This window comes from Microtus pennsylvanicus, chromosome 2 (assembly GCF_037038515.1).
Source record: "Microtus pennsylvanicus isolate mMicPen1 chromosome 2, mMicPen1.hap1, whole genome shotgun sequence".
Classification (NCBI taxonomy): Eukaryota; Metazoa; Chordata; class Mammalia; order Rodentia; family Cricetidae; genus Microtus; species Microtus pennsylvanicus.
The window spans coordinates 32,102,450-32,129,882 of NC_134580.1; the positions used below are offsets into that span (position 1 = coordinate 32,102,450).

A 27,433-nucleotide genomic window follows, 5' to 3' on the forward strand; every position below is an offset into this window, starting at 1 on the left:
ATGATAATGTTTACAATTGACATTACATAAATCCCATCTAAATTAGCTATCCTTTCTTTTAATCGCTGTCTAGCATATTATAATACAGAAACCCAAATACCTCCATTGTAATAGTTTTCCCCATTTTTAATGTGGGAAAAAACTCTTTTAACTGATTCCTCCCTTTAAGAATTTCCAATTGTCTTACATCTACAGATGATGTTGATGACGATGTGAGGCTTATTGCTGCTGTGTACAACAGTAAAAGCCTGACTGGACTTCAAGGCAAGTACCAAGGTTGGCAACAGCCCAAGAAGATGGTTCAGGGAGAGCCTGCATCACACAGTGGAGAGAGGGGAGGGTCTGAAAAAATGCACAGGGGATTGTTTGGAAAAAGTATGTGTGGCGTGGGATTTGGGGGGCTACCCGAAGGCAAAACCATCCAGTCTAGGGCCAAATCCCAAACTCAGAAGCTTGAGGGGAAAAGAAAAGAAAGCCTAGGCAGATGGGACTGGAGCCCCATGTGCAGCTCCAGCCTGTGCCAGTGGCTAAAAAGCCATAGGCAAACAGCTTTTTCATGAACTCATACCCCAAATGTTGGACGCCAAATGTAACATGAATAATAAAAACTCAGAGACAGATATTCGGGTTCAACCTGAAGATCAGAAAAGCAAAACAGCCAAGGCACTAGAGAGTTCTTACCTCTATGAAATCTTCAGTCTGATAGAGAGAGAGTTCCTGTCTCATCCTACCTTATATTCCTCTTTAGTGCTGGGTTTAAAGGTGTGCACTACCACCGCCTGGCCTCTATGGCTAACTAGTGTGGCTGTTTTGTGTTCTCATCTTCAGGCAAGCTTTATTTATTAAAATACAAATGAAATATCACCACAGTCTTTTCTGCCTACATGACAACTTATAAAACTGAGGGAAGGGGCCTCTCACTCTTTTTTCCTTCACGCTCTCTTGGGTGGTTTGGAGCAGAGAAGGCGGCTTGCTTCTTCACCTCTGGGCAGAACGACCAGACGAAGGCAGTGGTGGTGCCCAACCCATTCAGTATTAGTGAGCGCTTACCCCTATTTTGTACCTAAATAAATTCTTAAGAACCGTTCCCAGACTTCCATGGATTCACACTGCAGCTCCCTCCCACTGTTGCAGAAACTGCTCTCTGCTCCTGCCGTGTCTCGTGTCTCTTCATCGCTTTACAGGTCGATGCCTGCTCCTCCCAGTCCTGGTTTAACATTGGAAGTCTCCTTGGGCCCAGGTAACTGAAACAGCTAGCTTGCTCACTGGAGGGGTGGTGGCTGCCTCCCTGCTTCTTGCTGTTGCAGGCCCATGGCTGCAGTTCTCTTCTCGGGAAGCACTCCTTCCTGGAAGGTCAGTTCAGTTCTCTCAGGTCCTCACTTCCAGGGTGGTAAACAAATAAAGGAATCAGAGTTGTGGAAAGAGATGGTGAATGTGTACAATTCGCTGCATGGAATGGACTGGACCCAGTGTGCTCCAGGACAAGGCCATTAAGAAGTTCTTCATTTGGGGTCAGGGTGATGGCTCAGTAGGTAAAAGCACTTAATCGCACAAACCCGAAGATCAATGTTCGGTTCCCATCCCCGACATGTGGAAAGAGAAAATTAGCTCCCAAAAGATGTCACCTCACCTAAAACACACATAATGATGATGATGATGATGATGATGATGATGTAGAAAATCCCCTCTTTGGTTGGTGTGATGGCTCACGTCTATAATCACAGTATTAGAAGGCTAAGGCAGGGTGATCACTAGTTGGAGCACAGCCTGGTTTACATAGTTTCAGGCCAGTCTGAAGAGCAAGACCCTGCAGGCTCAAATTTAACTATTTAATTAAAGAAATACAAGTCCCCCCACTAGAGGCACAAAGGAGGCCCTGGCAATCAAGGAGATCCCCAAGCCAGCTTCTGTAATATCTGTGCTTTGCATGGGCATTTAAGAACCCACTCCACCCCCGGACAATCACACCCAGCTGAGTTAGACTGTGGGTCCTTCCCCTAGAGCCCCACCAAAGCACAGTGGCAAAGAAAAGGGTCCTCACAGGACGGAGGGGAAGGAAAGCATCTTTGGAAACAACTCAGCCGAATTGCCCTATCTGAGGTTGGGCTGTACATTGAGAGGCAGTGACTGTTTTGGTTTTGTTATTGTTGTTTTGTTTGTCTATCTGATTGTCCTGAAGAGGGGTCTCACTCTGTAACTTGGGCTGTCTGGAACTCACTTACATAGCCGAGACTGTCCTTGAACTCGTGGTAATCCTCTTCTCAGCCTCCTAAATGCTGAGGTTACAGACCCAGCTACCACAGCGGGTTGTTCTTAGAGTTTCCTTATGGATGAGGACACTTAAACATGGAGAAAATCTCCCACTTAGTCCAAATCTTAGTCACATGTCCAGGAATGGTAGAACTTGGACCAAAGCACCCTCCCGAGCCTCCTGAACATGGGTAGGCATGACTTCCTCCCAGGTAAGTGATGGAAGAGTCCATGCCACCCTTTCCCTGGTATAACAGCAGAACTTCAGGATATCCCTCAACCCAGGCCACAGAACTGACAGCATAGCCAGGCTGTCTCTCCAGGCCCCAGGACAAGAAAGGGAGCAGGGAAGAGACATTAAAGAGACCCACACTGCACCCAGAATAGGGGAGAAGTCAATCCTCCCAGAACCTCCTAGCCCCGACTCCCATGAGCCTGGCTTCCCTCAGAACGTCCTAAAAGAGAAGAAAAACATTTCTAAGCTCAAGTTCAGACAAGTCCAGGGACCAGGACCTAGGTCATTTCAAGTCCCCATGAGATCCCTTTCCTGGGTTCAGGAATTGCGTGGGGAAGCCTAGAGGCTAATGGAGACACAGGGTCTCCCCTACCAGAGCTGAATGTGTAGCCAGGGACCACAACAGTGCAACCAGAATGTTCAGAGCACAGGAAGGGTTCAGCAGCTCAGACATGGGGCAGTGGAAAGGTTTCCAGGAGAAGAAAATGCAGCCTAAGGAAGAACCAAGGGAAGAAGCTGAGGTCAGGACCAGAGCGAGTTCAAGCCGACAGCCTTGATGGGGACAAGCTCTGCAGACAACTGATGAACAGTTAGTCCTGAGAGCCACGGGGGATGGGGAGGTGGAGCAGCATGTTCGATGGCACATCTAGGGTACGCCCGGAGTGTAAAGGACTTTCTTGATGACTGGGGTGCTCAGGGTGACGTCACAGGATACACTGGACAATGCAGATGGTCCCAAGATGTTCTCCAAGGAGAGTGGGGTGGAGAAATGCACAGATTCCGTTTTGTCACTTTGTTTTGTTTTGCTGGGGCCAGAGTTGGATTGCTGGTAAAGGAATGGCACAGGAGCTACACTCGCCATGGGAAACCTCGGCCTCTGCCCTTGGAACTCACTTCAAGGCTGTTACTGAGCATCTGAACTGAACTCGGCACCTGCTGGGATGTTTCCAGTCAGGAGTGCCAAGGGCAGGTCAAGGCCCTCCAGCAGTGAGGGAAGGGTAGCAGGAACCTGGCTTTCTGCCCTGGGGAACACCGAACTGTGCACTGGAAAGGGGGAGAGGACAAAAAGCAGCCTCCCACAAACCCACATTCCCAGCACAGGGGATCCGAACTAGTGACAGGAGGCCAGTCCTTGGTCTGAAAGGAAGCTCAGGCTCGTGAGCGGGAGGGACTGGTTGGAGGTGGCAGACGTGGACAGGGTGGGAGAGATGTGGTACCCAGTGCTTGTCAGAAGAGCCCCAGTGTTGGTGCACAGCACCAACGTGGCTCTGAACATAGACTGTGAAGAGGGGAAGGCGACAGGGGAACTGGATGCTGTAACCCTGCCCAGCACAGCTGAAGAAGCTGCAGAAAGAGGGTAGAGGAAGGAACCAAGCTGCACTCCTGGGTTCCTGTCTCAAGCCTCCAGTTAGAGACCTTCAGAACCTCCCTCCCACTTGAAGGGTGCTTGAACTAGGGACAGAGTCTTGCCAAAGCCTGGCCAAATAGTCTTCCAGGCCAGCCCGAAGACCATGGAGAAGGGAGTGAAAACAGCTGTTGGCTGAAGGACATAGCCTGTGCACCACATGGGCTGCACACACATGCGCGCACACACTCACACATACACGCAAGCACATGCACACACGCGCACACAAATGAGATACAAATGAGTATGCAGAGCAGTGCCTGCCCGCTGAGCATTGGAACAGCAGGCAGGCAGACTTTATTGACTTTCTCCAGTAACCAGTGGGCTGCCTTGGGCTGTGGACACTGGACATGGGGACAGAATGGAAACAGGGCTGCTAGGCTCAGAAGGGATGTGACTGCCTGGTTGTTCAGTAAATGACAGATGTCTTCCGGCTTGACTCCACTGTCTTCTTCAGGATGGTGCGGCAGCAGGAGCCAGAGCCAGAACTGAAACCAGAGCCTGACACAGAGCAGGAACCCATACTGGGACTGCGCCCAGATCCGTGGGGAATATCAAAGCCCCCAGTTACGATGCTAGAGCAGCCTCCAGACCCAAAGCTGCCTTTCCAGCCTCTGAGGTCACAAGTGCCCACTTGATCATCACCAACTCCCCCAGGCACAACCATTTGGCCTCTACAATCTCCCCCAGGCATGACCATCTGGCCTCTACGATCTCCCCCAGGCATGACCATCTGGCCTCTATAATCTCCCCCAGGCATGACCATCTGGCCTCTACAATCTCCCCCAGGCATGACCATCTGGCCTCTACGATCTCCCCCAGGCATGACCATCTGGTCTCTACAATCTCCCTCAGGCATGACCATCTGGCCTCTACAATCTCCTTCAGGCATGACCATCTGGCCTCTACAATCTCCCCCAGGCATGACCATCTGGTCTCTACGATCTCCCCCAGGCATGACCATCTGGCCTCTACAATCTCCCCCAGGCATGACCATCTGGTCTCTACGATCTCCCCCAGGCATGACCATTTGGTCTCTACAATCTTCTCCAGGCACAACCATTTGGCCTCCTCCAGTTCCTCCAGGCACAACCATTTGGCCTCTATGATCTCCTCCAGGCATGACCATCTGGTCTCTACAATCTCCCTCAGGCATGACCATTTGGCCTCTATGATCTCCTTCAGGCATGACCATCTGGTCTTTACGATCTCCCCAAGGCATGACCATCTGGTCTCTACAATCTCCTCCAGGCATGACCATCTGGCCTCTATGATCTCCTCCAGGCACAACCATTTGGCCTCCATCAACTCTTCCAGGCACAACCATTTGGCCTCTACGATCTCCCCCAGGTATTACAACTTGGCCTCCTCCAGTTCTTCCAGGCACAATCATTTGGCCTCCTCCAGTTCTTCCAGGCACAATCATTTGGCCTCCTCCAGTTCTTCCAGGTATGACCACTTGGCCTCCACCAACTCCTCCAGGGACAACACTGCCTTCTGCCGTGGCTGCCAAGAAATGCAGTAGGGTCACAGCAGGGTCCTCAGCACCCCAAGGTAATCCTACTCTCCAAGTCCCCTCATACTCACAGACAGTGACCTGGCTGATGTACTCCTTAGACATCCTGAGGGAAGAAAGACAGGGGGACAGCGCTAAGAAAGGCTGTAAAGAATGCAATCCCCAATATAAAAGCCCTCCCAAGGAAGTGGTTGCCAGTTGTGACTTCTAGGGTAAGGAAATCTCGCAGAATGCCCTCTAGCAAAGAAGGCCTGCACTGGCCATTCTCCCCCAGCACAGTTCCATCCCTGGGTCCCTCCAGATCACTACCTGCACTCCTCACTCTCCAGCAGCCTTCGATACGTGGCAATCTCCACATCCAAGGACAACTTTGTGCCCATCAGTTCCTGGTATTCGCGCAGCATTTGGGCCATGTCCTGCTTGGCCATTCTTAGAGCATCCTCCAGTTCATCCAGCTTGGCCTTGGCATCCCTCAGAGTCATCTCCCCCTGCTGCTCAGCATCAGCAATGGCCGACTGCAGACTGTCATTCTGGAAGGGGGTAGAGAGAGGGAGGAAGTGACGGGAAACCTGGCAGGGCCTCTTAAAACAACCACCATGGGTATAATTTGAAGACCCAGATAGACCCTAATTTCATGAGCTCAAAATTATGCATGACCACCCATGCCCAGCCCCTTGCACCCTAAAGGAAAATATTGCCTAAAGGCTTTTATGCCTTGGCAGAGGGTTCACTGGGGTCCCCCAACATCTTTGTGTTCACCCAGAACCTCAGAACGTGATCTTTGGAAGCAGGGTCTTCAATTCAGTTAAGCATCTCATGACAGCCCATGGTACTTAATTTGAGTCCTTAATTTGTGTCACTGCACACTGAAGCAGAGGTGTGTGGGAGACTCAGCATCACCTCAGATGCAGAACGGAAAAAATCCTCCAGAGGTTGTCACTGCTCTGTCCCCACACAAATACCCCAGACCAGGAACCAGACCGTTTGTCCATGTCTCAGAAAGGTGATGGGTGGCTGAGTAGGGACCTAGCACTCTGAGTCAGTATGAAAAGGTCTGTCTCGTGGACCTGTGCAGAAAACGGAGAAGACTCTCCCAGGGAAAGCACAGGTGAGAGGCTGTGGTCCTCGGGGCTGTTTACTTGAAAAACAGGTGTACCGATGTACATGCAAACAAAACTTCAAATAACATAAAACAAGAATAAATAGATAAATAAAGAAGCAGGGAGGGAAGAGATGGCTCAGTGGATAAGAGCTCTGATTGCTCTTCCAGAGGACCTGGGTTCAATTCCCAGCACCCACATGGTGGCCCACACTATCTGTAACTCTAGTTCCAGGGGATTAGGCACCCTCTTCTGGGCTCCATGGCTACCAGGCGCACACATGATATGCATACTTATTGCAGGCAAAATACCCACACAAATAAAATTAATTTTAAATAAAATGCATATGGGGGGTTGTAGAGATGGTGCTGGTTAGGAGCACTTGCTGTGCAATCATTAGGATGGGATGGAAGTTCAGATATCCCCACCCATATAACAGCGGCACGTGCCCCTACATATATATTCTGACGTATGTACTCTATGCTTATCACCCGCTATGCATCTCAAATCTGGCTTTGAGGAACATGAGGAATGAGGAACAGCGAGGAACATTGATAGCTAGTAAGTCATCACCCTTCCCATCTGAGAGAACAGGGCACCTCAGATCTCCTCCACCTTCTGTGAGATCTCCTGAGACGGTTCCACCCATAGGCCCATCTCCCTTTCTTGCTCTTCTCTCTCACATACTTTTCCCAAAGGGAAACCAAAGAAGTCAGTGTTTGACCTTAAGTTCCTGCTTGCTTGCGGAGGAAGTCAAAAGAGGAGATGGAGCCAGAGTTAAACCGACCCTCTCTCCAAGGAGGCAGAAGCAAGACGTCCACCTGAACAGAGACTGTAAGTAAAAGCCAGCGTGCAGGCTGGCGTTCACAGGGAACTGGCAAAGTCAATTTGGAGGTGACCTGAAGATCTGTCTCTTAGTCCCAGCCAGTGACACATCTTCCTACAAGGCCGCCTGGGAAGGAAACAACGTGCAGTGGAGCGCGGAGGCACCAGCAGCAGGTGGATGCAGCAGAAGACACGGAGAGCCTACCTGCTTCTTGAGGCTCGCAATCTGACTCTGCAGCCTCTGCAAGGACTGCCGAAGCTGGGAAATCTGCATCCGGGCTTCCTTTACGTTGTCCCCTTGAAGCTGGGCTGATGCCTGAAGTTCCTGGTACTGAGTGCACAAAGGTAACACCATTGGTTGAGTCGACGGCTAGCTCTCACTCCAGAGTCAGGGACCGGCCCATCTTCCCACCCTGAGATGTTTCCTGATGTCTACATTTTTCCCAGCGTGGACATTGCAAAGCTCACAGCAGACTTGCCTATAGATGTCCAAGCCATCTCCTACTTTATTGCCACTGTCCCCTCCTGATTCTGCAGACACCGCCAAACCCTCTGAGCTCTGAACCTGAAGGATGTCATTGGAGCTACCCCAATAGGACCTCCCTGGGATATGAGTGTGACCACCCCGTCAGCCTCAGCCTGCTCTTCAGGACACAGCACCTTGGTCTGGAACACAGCCTCTGCCTCAGCCTTGCTCGTCCGCGTGATCTCCTCATACTGGGCACGGACCTCGGCAATAATGTCACTGAAGTCCAAGCAACGGTTGTTATCCATGGACAGCACCACAGACATGTCATCTGCCTGAGTCTGCAGCTGTCTCAGTTCCTGTGGGAGAAATCAACTCAGTGACTACCACCCTGCCTCCCTGTCCTATCCCCGAGGAGAAAGATGTCTGAAGGTCCACGCACTTGCCCATCGCCCAGTGGTAGGACAAATTTGCAGAGTAAGCACCACTGAGGTGGTCTCCAGTGACTCGCAGTGTGGACAGTAAAGGAAAATTACCCATGAAGCCCCAAATCGCCTATCCCTGTCACCCCATCTCACTCCTTACTGTACCTTCCTCCATACAGTGCCCCTGCCCCAGCCACACTGGTCACCTCACACTTTCTCTGCCCAGAGTCCCAGAAACTTCCTGCCTGAGGAGGTGCCTTCCATCCTTCACTTTTCAGCCTGTTTTACCTTTTACACAAGGCTCACTTGCAATCACCACCGACCCACGTTCCCAACCTTCTCCCCGCTCTCTGTAGCACCCGTCACCATCTAACAGAATGGAATTTGCATTTACTAAGACCGGTGCTCTGTCCGGCTCCTAATAGAAGCTACCGCGAGGGCTTTGGCTGGTTATTCGTTGGTGAATCTCACACTAGTGCTTAGTAGCTCATGGTCAAATGATGAATGACCACAAACCAAAGCTATCCTAGGAGACTTCCCCCACCCCAGTGGCTCCCCCCATGGCCACAGGGAGCCTGCCCATCCTGTCCTTCCCGCCATTTCTCCCTGTCCTTCACAGGTCCTTACTTCTTCATACAGACGTGTCAAGAAGCAGATGTATTCTCTCAGAGACTCCAGCTTGCCTTCCAAATCCATCTTGCTCTGGAAAACCTCATCCACATCCTGAAGACAGCAAGACAGAAACCATGAACCTCACACTTCCTCTCGGACACCCGTGCCACTGTCCTGAGCCCCCGTCTTCTCCCCACTGGGCCCTGCTCTGCACTATCTGAGGGACACAGTTCCTGCTTGACCCCCACCCTACTGTGCTGTCTGCTCTTCCTCCCCTGCCTTCACAGCAAGCCCAGCGCCCGGCAAACAGCATCTCATTCGGATCTGTCTTTAAGTGCCTGTCTAGGGAAATGCCCCATTCTGGCAGAGGGTGACTGCATGCAGAGTCACGACCTCTCCTCAGTCAGTATCTCCACATTAGACCCTGCCAGCCTAGGACCGGCTTCAGGGCTTGGTGGGGGCTTTCTGGGCGGTGCATTTGAGCCTCTCCCACCTTCTTAAGGACCACAAAGTCATTCTGCACTGAGGCATGCTTGTGAGCTTCCTGGTCATACCTGTAAATGGAAACTGACAGTCAAAAACCAGGTCAGGGCTATAGCCCACCCTGTATCTGCACCCCCATACCTCCTGCCTACAGCCCACCCTGTACTCTGTACCCCATACCTCCTGCCTACAGCCCACCCTGCACTCTGTACCCCATACCTCCTACCTACAGCCCACCCTGCACTCTGCACCCCCATACCTCCTACCTACAGCCCACCCTGCACTCTGTACCCCATACCTCCTACCTACAGCCCACCCTGCACTCTGCACCCCCATACCTCCTGCCTACAGCCCACCCTGTACTCTGCACCCCCATACCTCCTGCCTACAGTCCACCCTGCACTCTGCACCCCCACACTTCCTACCTACAGCCCACCCTGCACTCTGCACCCCATACCTCCTGCCTACAGCCCACCCTGTACTCTGCACCCCCATACCTCCTGCCTACAGCTCACCCTGTACTCTGCACCCCCATACCTCCTCCCTACAGCCCACCCTGCACTCTGCACCCCCATACCTCCCTGAGTGTCCTTCTCACTTCAGAGGCCCCAAGTCAGGAGCCCCCACTGACCTTTTTCCCATTTCCCTAGCTATACCCCTGCGTCAGCCAGCATCCCACAGAACAGTAGGTCACGTGTCTTGATGGCTTTCCAAGTGCTCAGATGCTTCTGAGCAGGCAACATGGGTTTCATGGGAAAGTGGAGGACAAGATTCTCCACTCAGACCTGAAACCTTGGGTGCCTCTCTCCCTACCCCACCTGTTCCTTTCCCAGAGGCCCTGGAGACCACAAAGGGAAATGACCTTTTCCCAGACTGCAACAGTAGAAGCCAAGACTGGGAGACGTAGGAGGCGCCCCCCAGCCCTCTCCACCCCTCAGCCCAGGGCTGCCTGCACTACCAGGCTGCTTAGGTAGAGAGCCTAGCACCACAGTGCAGCCGTAAATCACAACACGGGCCTGGGGATGGGTGCACTAAACTGACTGCCCCCACCCAAGACCAGAGGACATCTGAGTCACGTCAGCCCCACAGCCTGCTAAACAGGAATTTCCTGAGAAAGACAGCAAGGTGTTGTCCTGACCAGACACATGGGCCCTTGAGTCTAGGCCTCAGCCCTCTGGAAAGAGACCTCAATATTTCTACCAGGCCTCTCCAAGCCTAGGGGGCCGAGGGGGGTGTCCTCTACATATTACAGGTGAGCCTAGTAGCGGGAAAAGGGCAGTCAACGATGGAACGGAGGTCTGTTGAGCAGCCCTGGGTGCTGGACACGCAGAAGACCCTCCGGTGGGCAGAGCGCTCACACCACCCCCTAGATACCACACAAGAACCCTGTTGCCTACTTGGACTTGAACTCTTCCTCCTGATCCTGGTAGGTCTTCAGTTCAGAATCTAGAGCCCCTCGCTCTCTCTGCAGCTCCTCCAGCTGCTGCCTGAGCTGGGCCAGGCAGGCTTCAAAGATGTGCTCCAGGCCCTGAGGGCCGTGGCTCCCCTGCAGCTGCTGCAGCAGCTCCCATTTGGTCTCCAAGACCTTGTTCTGCTGCTCCAGGAAGCGCACCTGCAACCAGACACAGGGTTCTGAGACTCCCCCGGCACAGCCTCTGGAGAGAGATGCTTCAAAGACCCTCTCATGGGTCCCTTACTCTTCCCCTCCATCCCTGCCTGTGCCAAGGAGCCTCAAGCCTCCCACAGGTCCTGAGCACATCCATGATAGGATGGGATGAGATTTCTCACCGCTACCTAGCTGTTCTCTGTCCCTGGGTCCAGCCATGGACTAGCAGAGACCCCAGCAGACCAGAAAGCCACTAGTTAGACCCTGGGAGGACTTCCTTGTCATCAAAGCGAGGCAGAAAGAGCCAGAGTGCCTTGTTCTAGGTCATCTTGTCTGGAGTGACTGTTGGAAGCCCAGAAACAGGGGCTGCGTTTCCCTCACCTTATCAATGAAGGAAGCAAACTGGTTGTTGAGGGTTCTGATCTCTTGAGTCTCCTGCGTCTTCACCACCTGGAACTGGGGGTCAACCTCAATCTTCAGTGGGGTCAGCAAACTCTGGTTGACGGTCACCGCTTGGATGCCCCCCGGCGGACACTGGAAAAGACCAGACCCTCCACTCCTCTGGACAAACCGTACCCCTTGCCTGGCCTCTGCCCCCCAGGCCCTCCCACCAGAGCTTCCTCTACATCTCCTAGAGGAGCTAAGGCTCCTGCTGCTGAAGCCAGCCCTGCCTCGAGCCCCTGAAAAAGTAGAACACGCTGAGCGAGCACTGAAGCCCCTCTGGGCTCGGCATGGGGAGAGAGACATGGCAGAGACAGATAGGCCCGCAGCTTCAGACAGACTGGAGATGGTCACAGTGTGTGTGCTCCTGCCCTGGGGCCCTGGCACGAGACTTTTATCCCCTCCCGTCCCTGGGCTGGGCCTCAGAGAGCAAGATGCTCTCAGTCTGACTGTTCTGCCACTTACTGTGGCTGATCTGCTCTGACACACCTGGGAAATAAGCACATGGCACGTGCGTGCCTGAGGTAGGAGAGCAGGCCCTGCCCTAGAAGCCAAAGACAAGGAAGCATCTAGAGACATGAGCCATGGTTCTAGGTAACGGTTGACATCACTGGGGGTATTCAAGGAAGGCTTCCTGGAGAAGGAGAGAGAAGAGAGCACGTGTTCAGAGGAGAGGGGGCATAGGAAGCAGTGGAGGTACCCACACACCATGCAGGTGCAGAACAAGGGAGAATGCAGCTCCCAAAGGGAGCTCCAACCTCACAGACGCAGCACAGGCCCTGAGCAGCCAGGAGGCTGGCAGAGGTGGTGCAGCAAAGACACGCCACAATGTAGAAATGGCACCGAAAAGCAGGGCACCCAGTCCCTCCTTTGACCCAACCCAGCAATCATCCAGGAGATGTGAGACAGAACCTGCTCCACACCAAGCAGGTATCTTTAGCCAGGATCTTTAGAACAGCCATCAATCCTGTGATCCTACCTCACCCAACACACTAACCAAGACCCTTCCAGCTGGGGCAAGCTGAAGCCCTTCCAGTAGCTAAATGAGAGGCAGCCCACTACAAATAAAGTGACCATCTCGAAGCTGTGCCTGAGAGGCTGGGAGCAGAAACAGGGGCCTGGGATTTTCCCAGGGTGGATTCCGTCCCTGCTCTAGCAGGTGGAGGAGCCTAATACTATGGTCCAACCTCCAGTGTGAGGTCCCCAGGAGGAAAGAATCCTGTAGATGATCCAGCTGCTGCCTGGGGACTGCCGAGTCTCTCATTCTGACTCCTAGGTCTTTCTTTGGTGGAACAACAATGACCTTGTTCTTCTTCCTCTCCCAGCACTTGGTGAATTCTGAGAGTGGGATATTTGGGGTCTTTGAGGATGCAGCTCCAAACAAGAATGAACAGAAACGCAACATACCAAACACTTGAGAGGTGCTATGAGGAAATCATCCTTGACAGTTCGCACAACCCTGCAGGGACTCCACCCAGGACAGACGGCCGTACACAAGCAAGCTTCCACTCCCTCCAGGAGGGGGACAAGCCCCTTCCTCCTTCTCTGAACCATTGGCAGCACCTCAAGAGACATGAAGAAGCCTTTGAGGAGGCAAGAGTAATAAAGAAATCCAAGGTGTGAGGAGCCAGGGAAGCCAGAGAAGAGGAGAGAAAAGACTCCAGAGAAAGCCGCTTGTACCATGGGAAGGGGGCACACACCAAGCTGCCTGGAGTCAGAAAGAGCTGGAATCTACTCAGCTCCCACTGAGAACTCAGCTCCAAAATCTGCTTATCTCTGTCAGAGACACTGTGAAAGGAAGTTTCGCCCACATGTAGAAGCGTAAAATAAGACCCGTATCTATCAACCTCCTTAAACGTCAACTCCAAGTAGACCAAAGACCTCAGTGTTTAACCTGAAATGCTCGGAGGCTGGAAGGAAACATAAGCCGCACCCCACAAGGCGTAGGTATAGAAAAGGATTTCCTAAATAAGGCACCATCGGTTCAGGAATTAACAACTGACAAATATGAGCTCATAAAACTGAAAAGTTTCTGTACAGCAAAGGAAAGAATCAGGTAAGAGGATGTCCCCAGGGTGGAGCCGTCTTTGCCAGCCGTGTGTCAAATGGAGGGTTGATACCCAGACTATAAAAGATAAAGAACTCAAATACAAAGCTGTGAAAACAAATGACCCCCATTTTTTTAAAAAAATGGGCTATGGTTCTGAACAGGGAGTTCTTAAAAGAAAAGATTAAAGGGACAGAGACCCACATGGGAGCACTGGACTGAGCTCCCAAGGTCCAGTTGAAGAGCGGAAAAAGGGAGAATATGAGCAAGGAAGTCAGGACCATGAGGGGTTGGTTCACCCACCGAGACAGTGTGCCTGAGCTAATGGGAGCTCACTCAAACTGGACCCTCTGAGTGTGGTTGACAATTGGGGCAGACTGAGGGGTCAATGATAATGGCACTGGGATTCGTCTCTACTGCATGTACTGGCTTTGTGGGATCCTATTCTCTTTGGATGCATACCTTCCTAAGCCTGGATGGAGGGGGGAGGGCCTTGGACTTCCCACAGGGCAGGGTACCTTGCCCTCTCTTAGGACTGAAGGGGGATGAGGAGGAGGGTATGTTGGGAGCAGGAGGCAAGTGGGAGGAGGGAAGGAAGTGGGAATTTTGATTGGTTTATAAAGTAATAAAAAAAAAGGAAAAAAAGAAAAGTTTAAAAAGGTTAAAAAAAATCTCAAAGTGCTTAACACTCTCAGCAATTAGGGAAATGCAAATTAAAATTCTTTGAGAGTCTGGACGCCGCATCAGGCGATGAAAGGAGACAGAGACAGAGACCCACATTGGAGCACCGGAAAGAAATCTCAAGGTCCAAATCAGGAGCAGAAGGAGACGGAGCACGAGCAAGGAACTCAGGACTGCGAGGGGTGCACCCACACACTGAGACAATGGGGATGTTCGATCGGGAACTCACCAAGGCCAGCTGGCCTGGGTCTGAAAAAGCATGGGATAAATTTGGACTTGCTGAACATAGCGGACAATGAGGAAGAATGGGAACTCAAGAACAATCGCAGTGGATTTTTGATCCACTGCACGTACTGGCTTTGGGGGAGCCTAGGCAGTTTGGATGCTCACCTTACTAGACCTGGATAGAGGTGGGCGGTCCTTGGGCTTCCCACAGGTCAGGGAACCCTGATTGCTCTTCGAGCAGATGAGGGAGGGTGACTTGATGGGGGAGGGGGAGGGAAATGGGAGGCGGTGGCGGGGAGGAGGCAGAAATCCTTAATAAATAAATAAATTAAAAAAAAATTCTTTGAGAGTCTGATGAGATAGCTCAGCAGATAGAGGTACTTGCTGCCAAGCCCTACGGCCTGAGTTCAGTTGCTGAGAACCACATGGTAGCAAGGGAACACTAATTCACACGTTGTCCTCTATCTCCACACATGCATGCTGGGCACACACACACCTCCATACATGCATGCTGGGCACGCACACACACACACACCTCCATACATGCATGCTGGGCACGCACACACACACACACCTCCATACATGCATGCTGGGCACACACACACCTCCATACATGCATGCTGGGCACGCACACACACACACCTCCATACATGCATGCTGGGCACGCACACACACACACACCTCCATACATGCATGCTGGGCACACACACACCTCCATACATGCATGCTGGGCACGCACACACACACACCTCCATACATGCATGCTGGGCACGCACACACACACACCTCCATACATGCATGCTGGGCACACACACACACACACCTCCATACATGCATGCTGGGCACGCACACACACACACCTCCATACATGCATGCTGGGCACGCACACACACACACCTCCATACATGCATCCTGGGCACACACACACACAAATACACACACACACACACACAAACAGATAAATAAATAAGATGTGAAAAAATACTTTAAGATTTCACATCACCCCAGTAAGAATGGCTCAGACCAAGACAATGAATGCTGGCGAGCCTGGGGTGTGTGCATGCTGGAATACTACTCGGCTGTAAAGGAAATTGTGAACTGTCCGAGATGGAACTAGGGCCTTTTCTACTAACTGAGGTAACCCAGATCCAAGAAGACAAACGCCACATTTCTCTCTTATTTGTGGATCTGGCTCTGAGTCTTTAGATGTATGTAACCTGGAATTACTGCAGAAACCTGGAGAGAAGAAAGGGTCCACGCTGGGAAGGATTGTAAAGAGGGTTGAGCAGAACACGGACTCTATAAAGTGAGAAAAGGGGAAAACGGGGTGGGGACTTTATCTGGGAGAGGGAATAGAGAAGAGCGATAGAAAACACCAAGAAGGATTTGAAAAGCATAAGGAAACACTACTGTAAGTTTACTTAACAACACATGTATAACGTATAAGTGCATGTGTATACATATATAAATAATTACAACACATATAAAATATGTAAGTGTGTGTTATACATATATAAAATCACAACACATATATAATGTACAAGTGCATGTGTATACATATAAATAATTACAACACATATATAATATATAAGTGTATGTTATACACATATAAAATTACAGCACATATATAATGTATACGTGTGTGTATATGTATATAAATAATTACAGCACATATATGATATATAAGTGCATGTGTGTACATATATAAATAATTACAGCACGTATATAATATATGAGTGTGTTGTGTACATATATAAATAATTTAAATGAAGCTCTGTCACTTGGAGCGATAATGCTCTTCCCAAGAGCCACAGACTACCTAGAAGAAAATGGTGCCAGGCCTAGGGACCTCCCTTTGGGTTTTTGGTCAAAGGTGATCTAAGAGACCCTAAAAACAATGTAGGTCATTGGCATTGCCCTTTGCTGCCTCCCAGAAGGCAATAAATAAGGTAAGGCCTTATTGATGAAGACATCACACGCTTAGGACACAGGGCTTGAAGGAACCAAGCTGGAACTTCCTAGAAGCCTCTCCCTGGGGACTGGCTCTCCTAGTGACAGAAGGCACTATGCGTGCTACCAAGGGAGAAGAGCAATCAACAGCCCTACCCTCTGTAAAGCCTCTGTCCGCACAAAAGATCCCCACAATGATGCAATAGTGGTGCTCTGTTCTCGGGGTGACCAACAGCTGTCTAGCTGGACTTAAGGTCCACTCAACAGGAGGGAATGTGTTCCTGGTGCTGTAAACCGAGCCAGCTACCTAAGGCTGGAGAAGCCATAGGCCATAGGAGAACCCATGACTGCCAATTCCTAAACCAATATAATTTTTAACGTATCCTTATAACCAAAGATGTGAGTAGCTCTCACCAAAGCAGTTTATTTTTGCAAGAGATGAAAACCATCACAGGGTACACAAGTGGTCAGAGGATAAGTGACTAGGTCCTACCCCAACTGCTACATCTGCGGCACAACCTCATGAAAGAAGGACGGAAACATTGTAAGAGCCAGAGAAGCAAGACAGCTTCTGTGACATAGTATCTTCTCTTTATGTTAGGGACGCTGGGCCCGTGAGCTGCCCGAACAAGACCAGTATAGTGACAATATCAGTTGGGCTGCTAGTGTGTACAGCCCAGGATGAAGAGCTCCAGGCTGTCAACGCCTGCTAAGAAAGGGGACTCATTCTCTTCCAGAAGGACCTGCCACAGATTGTCCAATCCCGGTGCTCAGCCCTGAAGACATGCACATACGAGCAGAGCAAAATGCACTCGATAACAGTAATAATTAAGGGGCTGGGCATGGTGGTGCACGCTTTTAATCCCAGCACTCGGAAGGCAGAGGCAGGCAGATCTCTTGGGGCTACCCTGTTCTACAGAGTGCATTCCAGGACAGCCAGAACTACATAGTGAGACCCTGTCTCAAAATAATAATTGTGAGCTCCAGAACAGAGCTACAATAGTGAGACCCTAACTCAAATTTTTATTATTTATTATTATTATTATTATTATTATTATTATTTTAAAAGCGATCATAAATTTGGAGGTGACATGGGAGTTGCTGGAGAGGGAATAGGAGACCCAGAAGTGATAGACACAGTACTTTCATATGAAGTTTTAAAATAATTATTAAAAAATTTTAAAGAGAGGGAGGGGGATAAAAGGCCTGGGGCCTTCCTACCTGCCGCCTCAGTGGGCCTTGCTTAAATCCATCCCTGGAGTCTCATGGGGACTGAGATCTACTTCCCCTTCTTCCCTTTGTGTTGAAGGAGGACATAAGTCACACCAAGCCTGGCATCAAATCCTCATCCATGGAGCTTCCCCATACCTGTGATGTAATGAACATGAGATTCACAGGAAGCTTCAAGGTCACGGGACCCGAGGCTTGGCTTTGCCCTAGCATTCTCGGGTTCTGAGGGCGTGGGGCAGGCATAGACCGTGCTTCCTTGGGTAAGCAGAGAGATTGCACCAGCTGAGCTCAGGCCACTCTGGGCTCACTGACATCTGAGGGACGTGGCCAACAATGCCACCCACTCAGAGTACACTAAATGAAGCTGCACCCCCACTCCCTCTACTCTAGGAACCCCCCAAACTGTCCAATGAGCCTCCTCCTGCAAATCAGACCTTCAGAGACCCTGTCACCTAATCGGCAATGTTTTCTGGCCTTCTAGCAAGCCGGCTGGGGTGTAGCATTCACTCCGCAACCTGCAGTATTAGATTGAAGAGATGACCTGTGCGTGTGTGACACCGGGACACGTGGCCTTGTGTGTGCCCAGCAAGCCCTCTGCCACTGAGTTTAGCCTGTTTGATTCCTCTTTTCCCTTTGCTTTGAGACAGAGTATCATTCTGTTGCCTAAGCTGACCTTGAACTCATTCTGCAACCCAGGCAGGTTTTAAATTTGGCAAGCATCCAGCCTCAGAATCTGGAGTAGCTTGGATTATGGACCTGGCAAAAGGTAATCCTTGGTAAAAACATGGGAGACCTTCTAAAAAAAACCCCAGTGGCAAATGTGAGGTCATTTAAAAGACCCCAGAAAGATGGCTCCGCAGGTAGAGTCTGGTAGAGAAACAGACATTAAATAGGTAACTAGACAGATCTTGACCATTTGAGTTCAGTTCTCAGAATCCACATGGGTAGGAGAGAACTGACTCCCACAAGTCGTCCTCCCATCTCCACAAGTGCACACGTTCACACATACATACATATACACACATTCACACATACATACATATACACACATTCACACATACATACATATACACACATTCACACATACATACATATACACACATTCACACATACATACATATACACACATTCACACATATATACATACATATACACACATTCACACATACATACATATACACATAGTCACACATACATACATACATATATACACATTCTCATACATATATACATATAAACAGTCACATATACATACATATACACACAGTCACACATACATACATATGTACACATTCACACATATATACATACATATGCACATATTCACACATACATACATATACACAAGCACATACACATCACATATACACACACATACACACATTCACACATACACAAATTCACATATACACACATACACACTCACACACACCTTCACATATACACATACATAATTCACACATATACAAATTCACACATACACACACACATTCACACATACACACACTAATATATACATTCATACATACACAAACTCACACAAATACATGCATATTCACACACATATACACATACATACACATGCACATACACACATTCACACATACATTTACATATGCACACATACAAAAATTAACTTCCTTTTAATGACCCAGTAGTGCCCAAGATCCACATGGCGGGATAAGTTGGGGATGGCAGGAGACAACTGGAAAGAGGAGAGATCTGCAGGCATGAGAAGGGAGCAAGAGAGGGTAACGGTGAAGTGACTAGAATCCGTTATATACATGCAGGAAAGGGTCAGAAAGAGAGATGAAGAGAGGATCATACAGGCACCGCGTTTGGGGGTAGAGGGGGTGAAGAGCAAGCCCCTAGCCCGACAACAAAGTGGAAAGTGGCTAGGATCATGAGGCTGGGCCTTCGCGCTCAGCACAGCCCAGCAGTGCAAACACACACAGGCACTGTGACCTCTTCCTCTGCCTCCCTTCTCCAGGGCAACTGTGAGAGATGGGGTTGGTTTGCTGTTGTTTTCCCAGTCATCATGGATTTATTCAGCAAACATGGCTAGGCACCTACTGTGTGCCAAACCCTGTGATGAGAATTTAGCTAAGAACAAAGCTCAGCCCCAGTTCCAGGATATTAAAGAGTCTAATGGAGAAACTGGCACTAGATAGTTAATGAAACAAGTCTTTAATCACAGTTAGGATATAAAGAGGAAAGAACGGAACATGGAAAAGGCCAGGTCATCCCTGGTTTTGCTGAACTGAGCGAGGAACACTGCATCTCAGAGCCTTTGTCCTTTCGTGTCCCCTTGCTATATGGTGCCTCCCAGGATCACACAGCTTGCTCCCTTGCCACCTTCAGCGCAATCTTGCAGAGAGGAAACCTACAGAATAAAGGCACAGCGATAACAATGAGTTTGCTAAAGACCACACAGCTTGTGAGTAGCAGAGACAGGAATCTGTTCCTGAGTAGCAGGGTCCCCAGGTCTTTGCTCCTCCCACCAAACAGTGCTGCTCTCAGGCCCCCAGTAATGTCAGTGTTGAAGGAGGAGACTTTAGCCAACAGAAGACCAGAGAAGAAGGACTACCTAACCTAAGACCACACAGTAGATCCAAAACTGAAATCCCATCTCAACACATACCCATTCTGTCAACACTCATGAAACACACAGCATGTTTGTGACACCGGGCTAGACCAGGTCAAGTAAAGATTAACAAAGGTCTCTGCCTTACAGGCCCTTGCAGTCTGGTGAAGGAAAGAGTGGGTGGGGACCCTATGTAGAACTAGCATGTGCAATGGAATTCAGAGTGCCACCGAAGCAAGTATGGACCAGAGGACAGAGCCTGGAGTCTTTCCTGAAGCAGCAGTATCAAAGGGTCCTGCTCCTGACCCAACCCAGGAAACCCAGGTCCTCTCTGGGATCACAGATGCTCAGAGCAGAGGCAGAGGAGTGGAGACGGAACTGACCCCCAGTTGGAAGCTGGAACACACTTACTCAGGCTCCCTGTTCCTCCATGGCTGGTTTCTGTTTGAGGGAACCCAACAGCAAAGCCTCTCCATCCTACCTTCCCTTGAGCAACCCCCTCTACCCATCCCGGACAGTACAGCGACTTCCCCTTGACTCGGCCACCATGGAACTTTCCTCCGGGCTTTGACTTTTGCAGCTGAGAAATGAACCAAATTTTAACCTTGGCTATCCTAATTCTCCCAAGCAACCATCATTTGCATCTGCCTAGTGCCGCCATGTCGCTGCTTCAGTCACTGAGGACTTGTAGGGTGTCTTTACGTGCCCTTCTTGCTGCTGCTGCTGCTGCTGCTGCTGCTGCTGTGTGGGTTGCTGTTTTGAGGTAGGGTATCTTTTGTAGCCAAGCCTTGAACTCCAGACACCTCTCCTTCTGCCTCCCACGTACCGGAACGACTGGTCTACCCTAGCTCACCAGCCCCTTGAATGGAACTCAAGCCAGTTCGCTTTTCTCCTCTCCAGACTATAAAAAATTACATCCTACAAACCTCACTTCAAGGAGTTAATTCTAATTTTTTAATTAATATACACACAGGACTTAATTATTAATATGTAACATATCTGTCTGTGGTCCTGTGGCCTCCTTCAGAAAATATACATTTGTGTTGTTGCTACCGCTACATAGGCACCACAGGATTCCAAGATTCCCCAAGGTGAGGTCCAGGCAGGAGGTGGTAACCACACCCTGACCAGCACTGCCTGGCTATGAAGAGCACTGATCCTCTTCTTTTTTTTTCTTTTTTTTAAATTTATTTATTTATTAAGGATTTCTGCCTCCTCCCCGCCACCGCCTCCCATTTCCCTCCCCCTCCCCCGATCAAGTCCTCCTCCCTCATCTTCTCGAAGAGCAATCAGGGTTCCCTGACCTGTGGGAAGCCCAAGGACCGCCCACCTCTATCCAGGTCTCCTAAGGTGAGCATCCAAACTGCCTAGGCTCCCCAAAGCCAGTACGTACAGTGGATCAAAAATCCACTGCGATTGTTCTTGAGTTCTCAGTAGTCCTCATTGTCCGCTATGTTCAGCAAGTCCAAATTTATCCCATGCTTTTTCAGACCCAGGCCAACTGGCCTTGGTGAGTTCCCGATAGAACATCCCCATTGTCTCAGTGTGTGGGTGCACCCCTCGCGGTCCTGAGTTCCTTTCTCGTGCTCCGTCTCCTTCTGCTCCTGATTTGGACCTTGAGATTTCTTTCCGGTGCTCCAATGTGGGTCTCTGTCTCTGTCTCCTTTCATCGCCTGATGAAGGTTAATATTCATGAGGATGCCTATGTGTTTGTCTTTGGATTCACCTTCTTATTTAGCTTCTCTAGGAACGTGAATTATAAGCTCAATGTCCTTTATTTATGGCTAGAAACCAAATATGAGTGAGTACATCCCATGTTCCTCTTTTTGGGTCTGGCTTACCTCACTCAGGATAGTGTTTTCTATTTCCATCCATTTGCATGCAAAATTCAAGAAGTCCTTGTTTTTTACTGCTGAGTAATACTCTAATATGTATATATTCCATACTTTCTTCATCCATTCTTCCATTGAAGGGCATCTAGGTTGTTTCCAGGTTCTGGCTATTACAAGCAATGCTGCCATGAACATAGTTGAGCATATACTTTTGTTGTATGATAGGGCCTCTCTTGGGTATATTCCCAAGAGTGGTATTGCTGGATCCAGGGGTAGGTTGATCCCGAATTTCCTGAGAAACCGAAACACTGCTTTCCAAAGTGGTTGCACAAGTTTGCATTCCCACCAGCAATGGGTGAGTGTACCCCTTTCCCCACAACCTCTCCAGTAAAGGCTATCATTGGTGTTTTTTATTTTAGCCATTCTGACAGGTGTAAGATGGTATCTTAAAGTTGTCTTGATTTGCATTTTCCTGATCGCTAAGGAAGTTGAGCATGACCTTAAGTGTCTTTTGGCCATTTGAAGTTCTTCTGTTGAGAATTCTCTGTTCAGCTCAGTGCCCCATTTTATAATTAGGTTGATTAGCCTTTTATGGTCTAGTTTCTTGATTTCTTTATAAATTTTGGAGATCAGACCTTTGTCAGTTGCGGGGTTGGTGAAAATCTTCTCCCAGTCAGTGGGTTGCCTTTTTGTCTTAGTGACAGTGTCCTTTGCTTTACAGAAGCTTCTCAGTCTCAGGAGGTCCCATTTATTCAATGATGCCCTTAGTGTCTGTGCTGCTGGGGTTATGCGTAGGAAGTGGTCTCCTGTGCCCATGTGTTGTAGAGTACTTCCCACTTTCTCTTCTATCAGGTTCAGTGTGTTCGGACTGATATTGAGGTCTTTAATCCATTTGGACTTGAGTTTTGTGCATGGTGATAGATATGGATCTATTTTCATTCTTCTACAGATTGACATCCAGTTTTGCCAGCACAATTTGTTGAAGATGCTCTCTTTTTTCCATTGTATACTTTTAGCTCCTTTATCGAAAATCAGGTGTTCATAGGTTTGTGGGTTAAAGTCAGGGTCTTCTATTCGATTCCATTGGTTGACTTCTCTGTTTTTATGCCAATACCAAGCTGTTTTTAATACTGTAGCTCGGTAATAGAGTTTGAAGTCAGGGATGGTAATGCCTCCAGACAATCTGATCCTCTTCTTAAACCTAACCCTGTGCCAGGACCCAGAGATGTAGTCAGTTTAGAAGGAGAGTCACGGGGCCCATGTACCTCTTCCCAGTGTGGGTCACAGTCAATGCGGCTTCTGCTTTTAATGTTACTGGTTTGTTTAGTTGACTGAGAGCAGGTGACTAACTGTAACCAGCTTTCTGGGACTGTCACCCCAGGCTCTGACCTGGAACCAGCTTTCTGGGGCTGTCAACCCAGGCTCTGACCTGGAACCAGCTTTCTGGGGCTGTCACCCCAGGCTCTGACCTGGAACCATGCTCTGTGCTTCCCCGTTTCTAGCAATCTTGGTGATGACATCCTCTCGGTGACATTACAGACAGTAGCCCTCTCTTCCTCTGCCCTAGGCTGGGCAGCACAGCTGGCCCTGTCTGCCCCAGCTCCTCTCCTGCAGGACTGAGGACAGGGAGCCATGCTTTCCTCACTGAGCTACCACAGGGGAATGCTGGCACTCTCTGGGGAATGCAACCAGGAATGGGTATGCCTCAGGGAGCCACTCTGAGGTCTACACTGTCCCTTCCTGGTCAGAGAAGGCCCCAAACCAAGGAGGGGAGCACTCCCAAGACGGAAGCTTCAAGAAGAGGTTTGCAAAACTCCTCTTGGAAGTAGGCCAATGTCTTGGGTTCTGAGGGACAGTGGAGGTGAGAGCTGACACCCAAGTTTAGGTTGATAACTACCCATTTGCAAATATGTCATGGGTCACCCTCTTCCATGTCTTCATCCTCTGCTCCAGAGGAAACAAGGTTATCCTCTCTACGGATACAGAAAACCAGAACAGTTGCCCAAGATCCCCAAGAGACCCAAGGTAAGGATCTTCCAAACTCAGTCCAGAAACACTTCCCAGACACCTTCTCTGACACAGTGTGGCTGCCTGTGTGCATCCTGAGGTCAGGGCTGGGGAAGAAGGCCCAGGGAGAAGATACTGCTCTCCTCAGCCACAAGGGGCTCAGCAGCACAGCAGAAGTAAGCTCCAGTGTCAAGCCTGGTTCCCCTCGCTCTCCATCCCTCTGGGAGGGGACAGATGGCTCTTCCCAGCATTTGCCATTTCCCTCTCTTCTTTTCCTTTTTGTTTTTTGCGTTTTGATTGTTGAGGTCTGGGGAGCCAGCCTGGAATGGCTCAGGTGCTGTGTAAAGACTGTTGCGCCCACGCTGTGCCCTCAGCCCACCTTTTCCCTTTTATTTTGAGTCAAGGTCTTCCTAAGCTTCCCAGACTTGCCTTTGAGCTCACTCAGAAGTCCAGGCACTGAATCTCAGTACGCCTGCCTCTGCTTCTCCTATAGCTGGAACCGCAGGAGTGGTTGCCTTTGCTATGTGAATGTGCCCACTGTGGCTGACTGCAGGCTATTGTGGTGATATCACTGAAGACAGACGTGGGAAACGAGGCTACAGTTTGTGTTCCTGTTTATTCCGGCACACACATACACACACACACACACACACACACACACACACACACACACACACATGGGGTGAGGGGAGTGACTGCCCCCGGGCTGGGAGGCATCACATGTTCCTAGACATAACCTAGCGGCCACTGAGATATAAAGAAGGAACTGTGCTCTGACCACAAGACTTGAGCTGAGAGCCCAGACTTGCCCGTGTGGGCCCAGCCCCCAGCACCGCCCTGGTGACCCAGTCAGGTTCTGCCGGTTGGGCTGCAGGTGCTAGCAACAACTCTAGCCCAGTAAATATTATGAGGCATATAACCAGGCACAGCTCCCAAGACAGCCAGGCTGCTTCTGGGGAAAACTCCCCAGTGCTCCTGAACCTGGAAGTGGCCAGGATGGTCAGGGGACAGATCCTAGGTTCCACCGGCTCACCAGCCTTCCCCTTGAGCCATGCAGAGGGTCCTGTCTTGCCATGAAGTTGGGGCAGATTCTACCCTGTCTGCAAGGAACAGTCTGAGAGAGGAATATTTTCAAACTACACAAGGCAGCCCACAGTCCACTAACGGACGCCTGTTAAGTGTCTCCACCAGCTCTGAAGAATGAAGAAGGCCTGGCAGCCAGTGAGGGCAATAGCACACTATGGCACGCTGAAGTACATATGGATAAGTTAACCTAGAACTGTGATGTAAATGGATTTATTACTCGATTCATTGTCTCAGAAAAGCTTAGGAAACTCTCTGACAGAAGTCCATACCCCTGACACACACAAACCCTAGAAAATACGAGCTGAGCCAAGTGTTCTGGCACACACCTGTGATCCCAACACTTAGGAAGCTGCCACAGACAGCTGACAGACAGAGACAGACTGTGGCCCAAAGACAGCTTGAGCTACATGAGAGCAGTGTTTGATGTCAGGTCACGCCACACATGGTACCACACGCCACACATGGTACCACACACCACACATGGTACCACACGCCACACATGATACCACACACCACACATGGTATCACACACCACACATGGTACCACACACCACACATGGTACCACACACCACACATGGTACCACACGCCACACATGATACCACACACCACACATGGTATCACACACCACACATGGTACCACACGCCACACATGGTACCACACGCCACACATGATACCACACACCACACATGGTACCACACACCTGGAACTCCCGGTGGAGGTGGAGACAAGGTCATCCTCAGCTACATAGTTTGAGGGCAGCCTGGGCTATATGAGTCTGTCTCAAAAAAAAAGTTTAAAAATAAGTTTCAGTAAAGCCTGGTGTGGTGGCGCATGCCTTTGATCCTGGCACTTAGGAGACAGAGGCAAGCAGATCTCTGTGAATTCAAAACCAGCCTGGTCTACATAATGAGTTCCAGGTAAATTAGGACTACAGATTGAGACTCAGTCTCAGAGACAGAGAGAGAGAGAAACAGACACAGAGACAGAGAAAACAAGGTAAGAGAGAGAAGAGGTTTGGAGAGGACAGAGGCTGAGGCATCTCTCCCAAACTGCCCTGAAATTAGGAAATAACCTTAATTTTTTTTTTGTTTTTGTTTTTCAAGACAAGGTTTCTCTGTGGCTTTGGAGCCTGTCCTGGAACTAGCTCTTGTAGACCAGGCTGGCCTCAAACTCACAGAGATCTGCCTGCCTCTGCCTCCTGAGTGCTGGGATTAAAGGCGTGCACCACCACTGCCCGGCCTGAAATAACCTTAATTTCTTAACTAACCCCTAACCCACTCAGTTCCCAAAGGAAAATCATGAGCTCTTCCTCCAGTCACCCTGAGCTGAGTCACATCTGCATGAGGTCAAGGCACAGGCAGCATGTTCAGAGGAAGACCTCGGGACTGGGGCAACAGACAGCAGCTTCCTGGACCTAGGGCCGGTCTATGGCCACCCAGAATCTGGTGTTGGGGAATATGGACCAAAATGGCATATAACTGAAGAAGATCTGGCAGCAAACACATGCAGAGAGCCCAGCTTGTGCTGGTGGAAATGGCGGAGCAGGGAGACCCATCGGATAGTCCTACACAGCGTCCTTGTTTCATTGCAAGGCAAAAGGAGGCCCAGAGAGGGAATCAGCTACCTAAGGTCACATAGCAAGATTCAGACAAGCACTTAATAGGCCGGCACTCCTTCATCCGAAGTTTGGAGCCTGACTGGGGTAGAGTCACCCAGAAGGGACCCTCAGTGCCTGTATCTCATCACACTGTCACCCACCACCTCAAACCTAAGTGCTGTGTTGGGTGCTTCAGATGCAGTGACCTAGGGAAGAATGACCTACTGTTCCAGCAGCAGTGGAACAGTGCTAGGAGCTCACCGGCTGGCACCACCTTCTACGCGGTCAGGAAGCTCTCCTGTCCAACCTCAATCCTTCCTGCTGCAACATTATTAGCCTGGTTCCTTGCAGTCTTGGAGGCCTTTGCTTGCTCACTTGCCCGCCCAGCCTGTACTGCCCAGGCTCTCTCCCAGCTCCTGAGTAGCTAGCCCATTGCTGCATGACCTTGCCTGCTACAGTGCCATGAAAGCTCCAGGGGCTAAACCAGCTTAAGCTTGGGGGGGGGGGGGAGGCATGACTGCTGAAGGATGAAGTTGGTGGAGGAACTGAAGGGACAGGAAGATCCCACCCAGTGCCTGACTTTTAAAATCTAGACATGTCAGTTCAAATGTGGATGGGGGTATCTAAGCCTGAGGTACTTCCTGTCCTAGATACAAATAATACAAGCCTATTGTTGACATTTTTAAACAGCAGACAATAAAATAACTCTTGAAAGAATACAGGGCAGGAGACATGATTCATTGGGTAAGAAGCTTGCCGTCAAGCCTAAAGACCCGAGTTCGACCGCAGGACCCATGGTAGAGGGTGAGACCTGACTTCCTTAAGTT

General features: G+C 49.9%; 1 protein-coding gene across 2 annotated transcripts; it reads right to left on the reverse strand.

Annotated features, from left to right (window-relative positions):
- Positions 1 to 4,138: 4,138 nt before the first annotated feature.
- On the reverse strand, positions 4,139 to 11,670 carry Krt78 (keratin 78). 2 transcript variants are annotated; one of them, XM_075963587.1, is made up of 9 exons: positions 11,305 to 11,670; positions 10,715 to 10,929; positions 9,328 to 9,388; positions 8,850 to 8,945; positions 7,992 to 8,156; positions 7,537 to 7,662; positions 5,716 to 5,936; positions 5,478 to 5,512; positions 4,139 to 5,396 (listed from the first exon to the last, which is right to left on the reverse strand). In XM_075963587.1, the coding sequence occupies exons 1-9, from the start codon at positions 11,668 to 11,670 to the stop codon at positions 4,300 to 4,302; spliced, it is 2,382 nt and encodes a 793-aa protein (XP_075819702.1). In that variant the 3' UTR covers positions 4,139 to 4,299. The 2 variants fall into 2 exon arrangements, with proteins under 2 accessions (XP_075819702.1, XP_075819703.1); XM_075963588.1 differs by having other exon boundaries at positions 4,300 to 4,564; positions 5,474 to 5,512.
- Between the last annotated feature and the right edge of the window lie 15,763 nt (positions 11,671 to 27,433).

What these genes read in the sequence shown, in the direction of transcription:
- Krt78 (XM_075963587.1), bottom strand. Translation starts at nt 11,670, where the DNA reads ATGTCTCTCTCCCCATGCCGAGCCCAGAGGGGCTTCAGTGCTCGCTCA. An exon ending in GAGGAAGAGTTCAAGTCCAA is followed by an intron (nt 9,389 to 10,714) that starts GTAGGCAACAGG and finishes TTCCATTTACAG; the next exon opens with GTATGACCAGGAAGCTCACA. An exon ending in ACTTTGTGGTCCTTAAGAAG is followed by an intron (nt 8,946 to 9,327) that starts GTGGGAGAGGCT and finishes TGCTGTCTTCAG; the next exon opens with GATGTGGATGAGGTTTTCCA.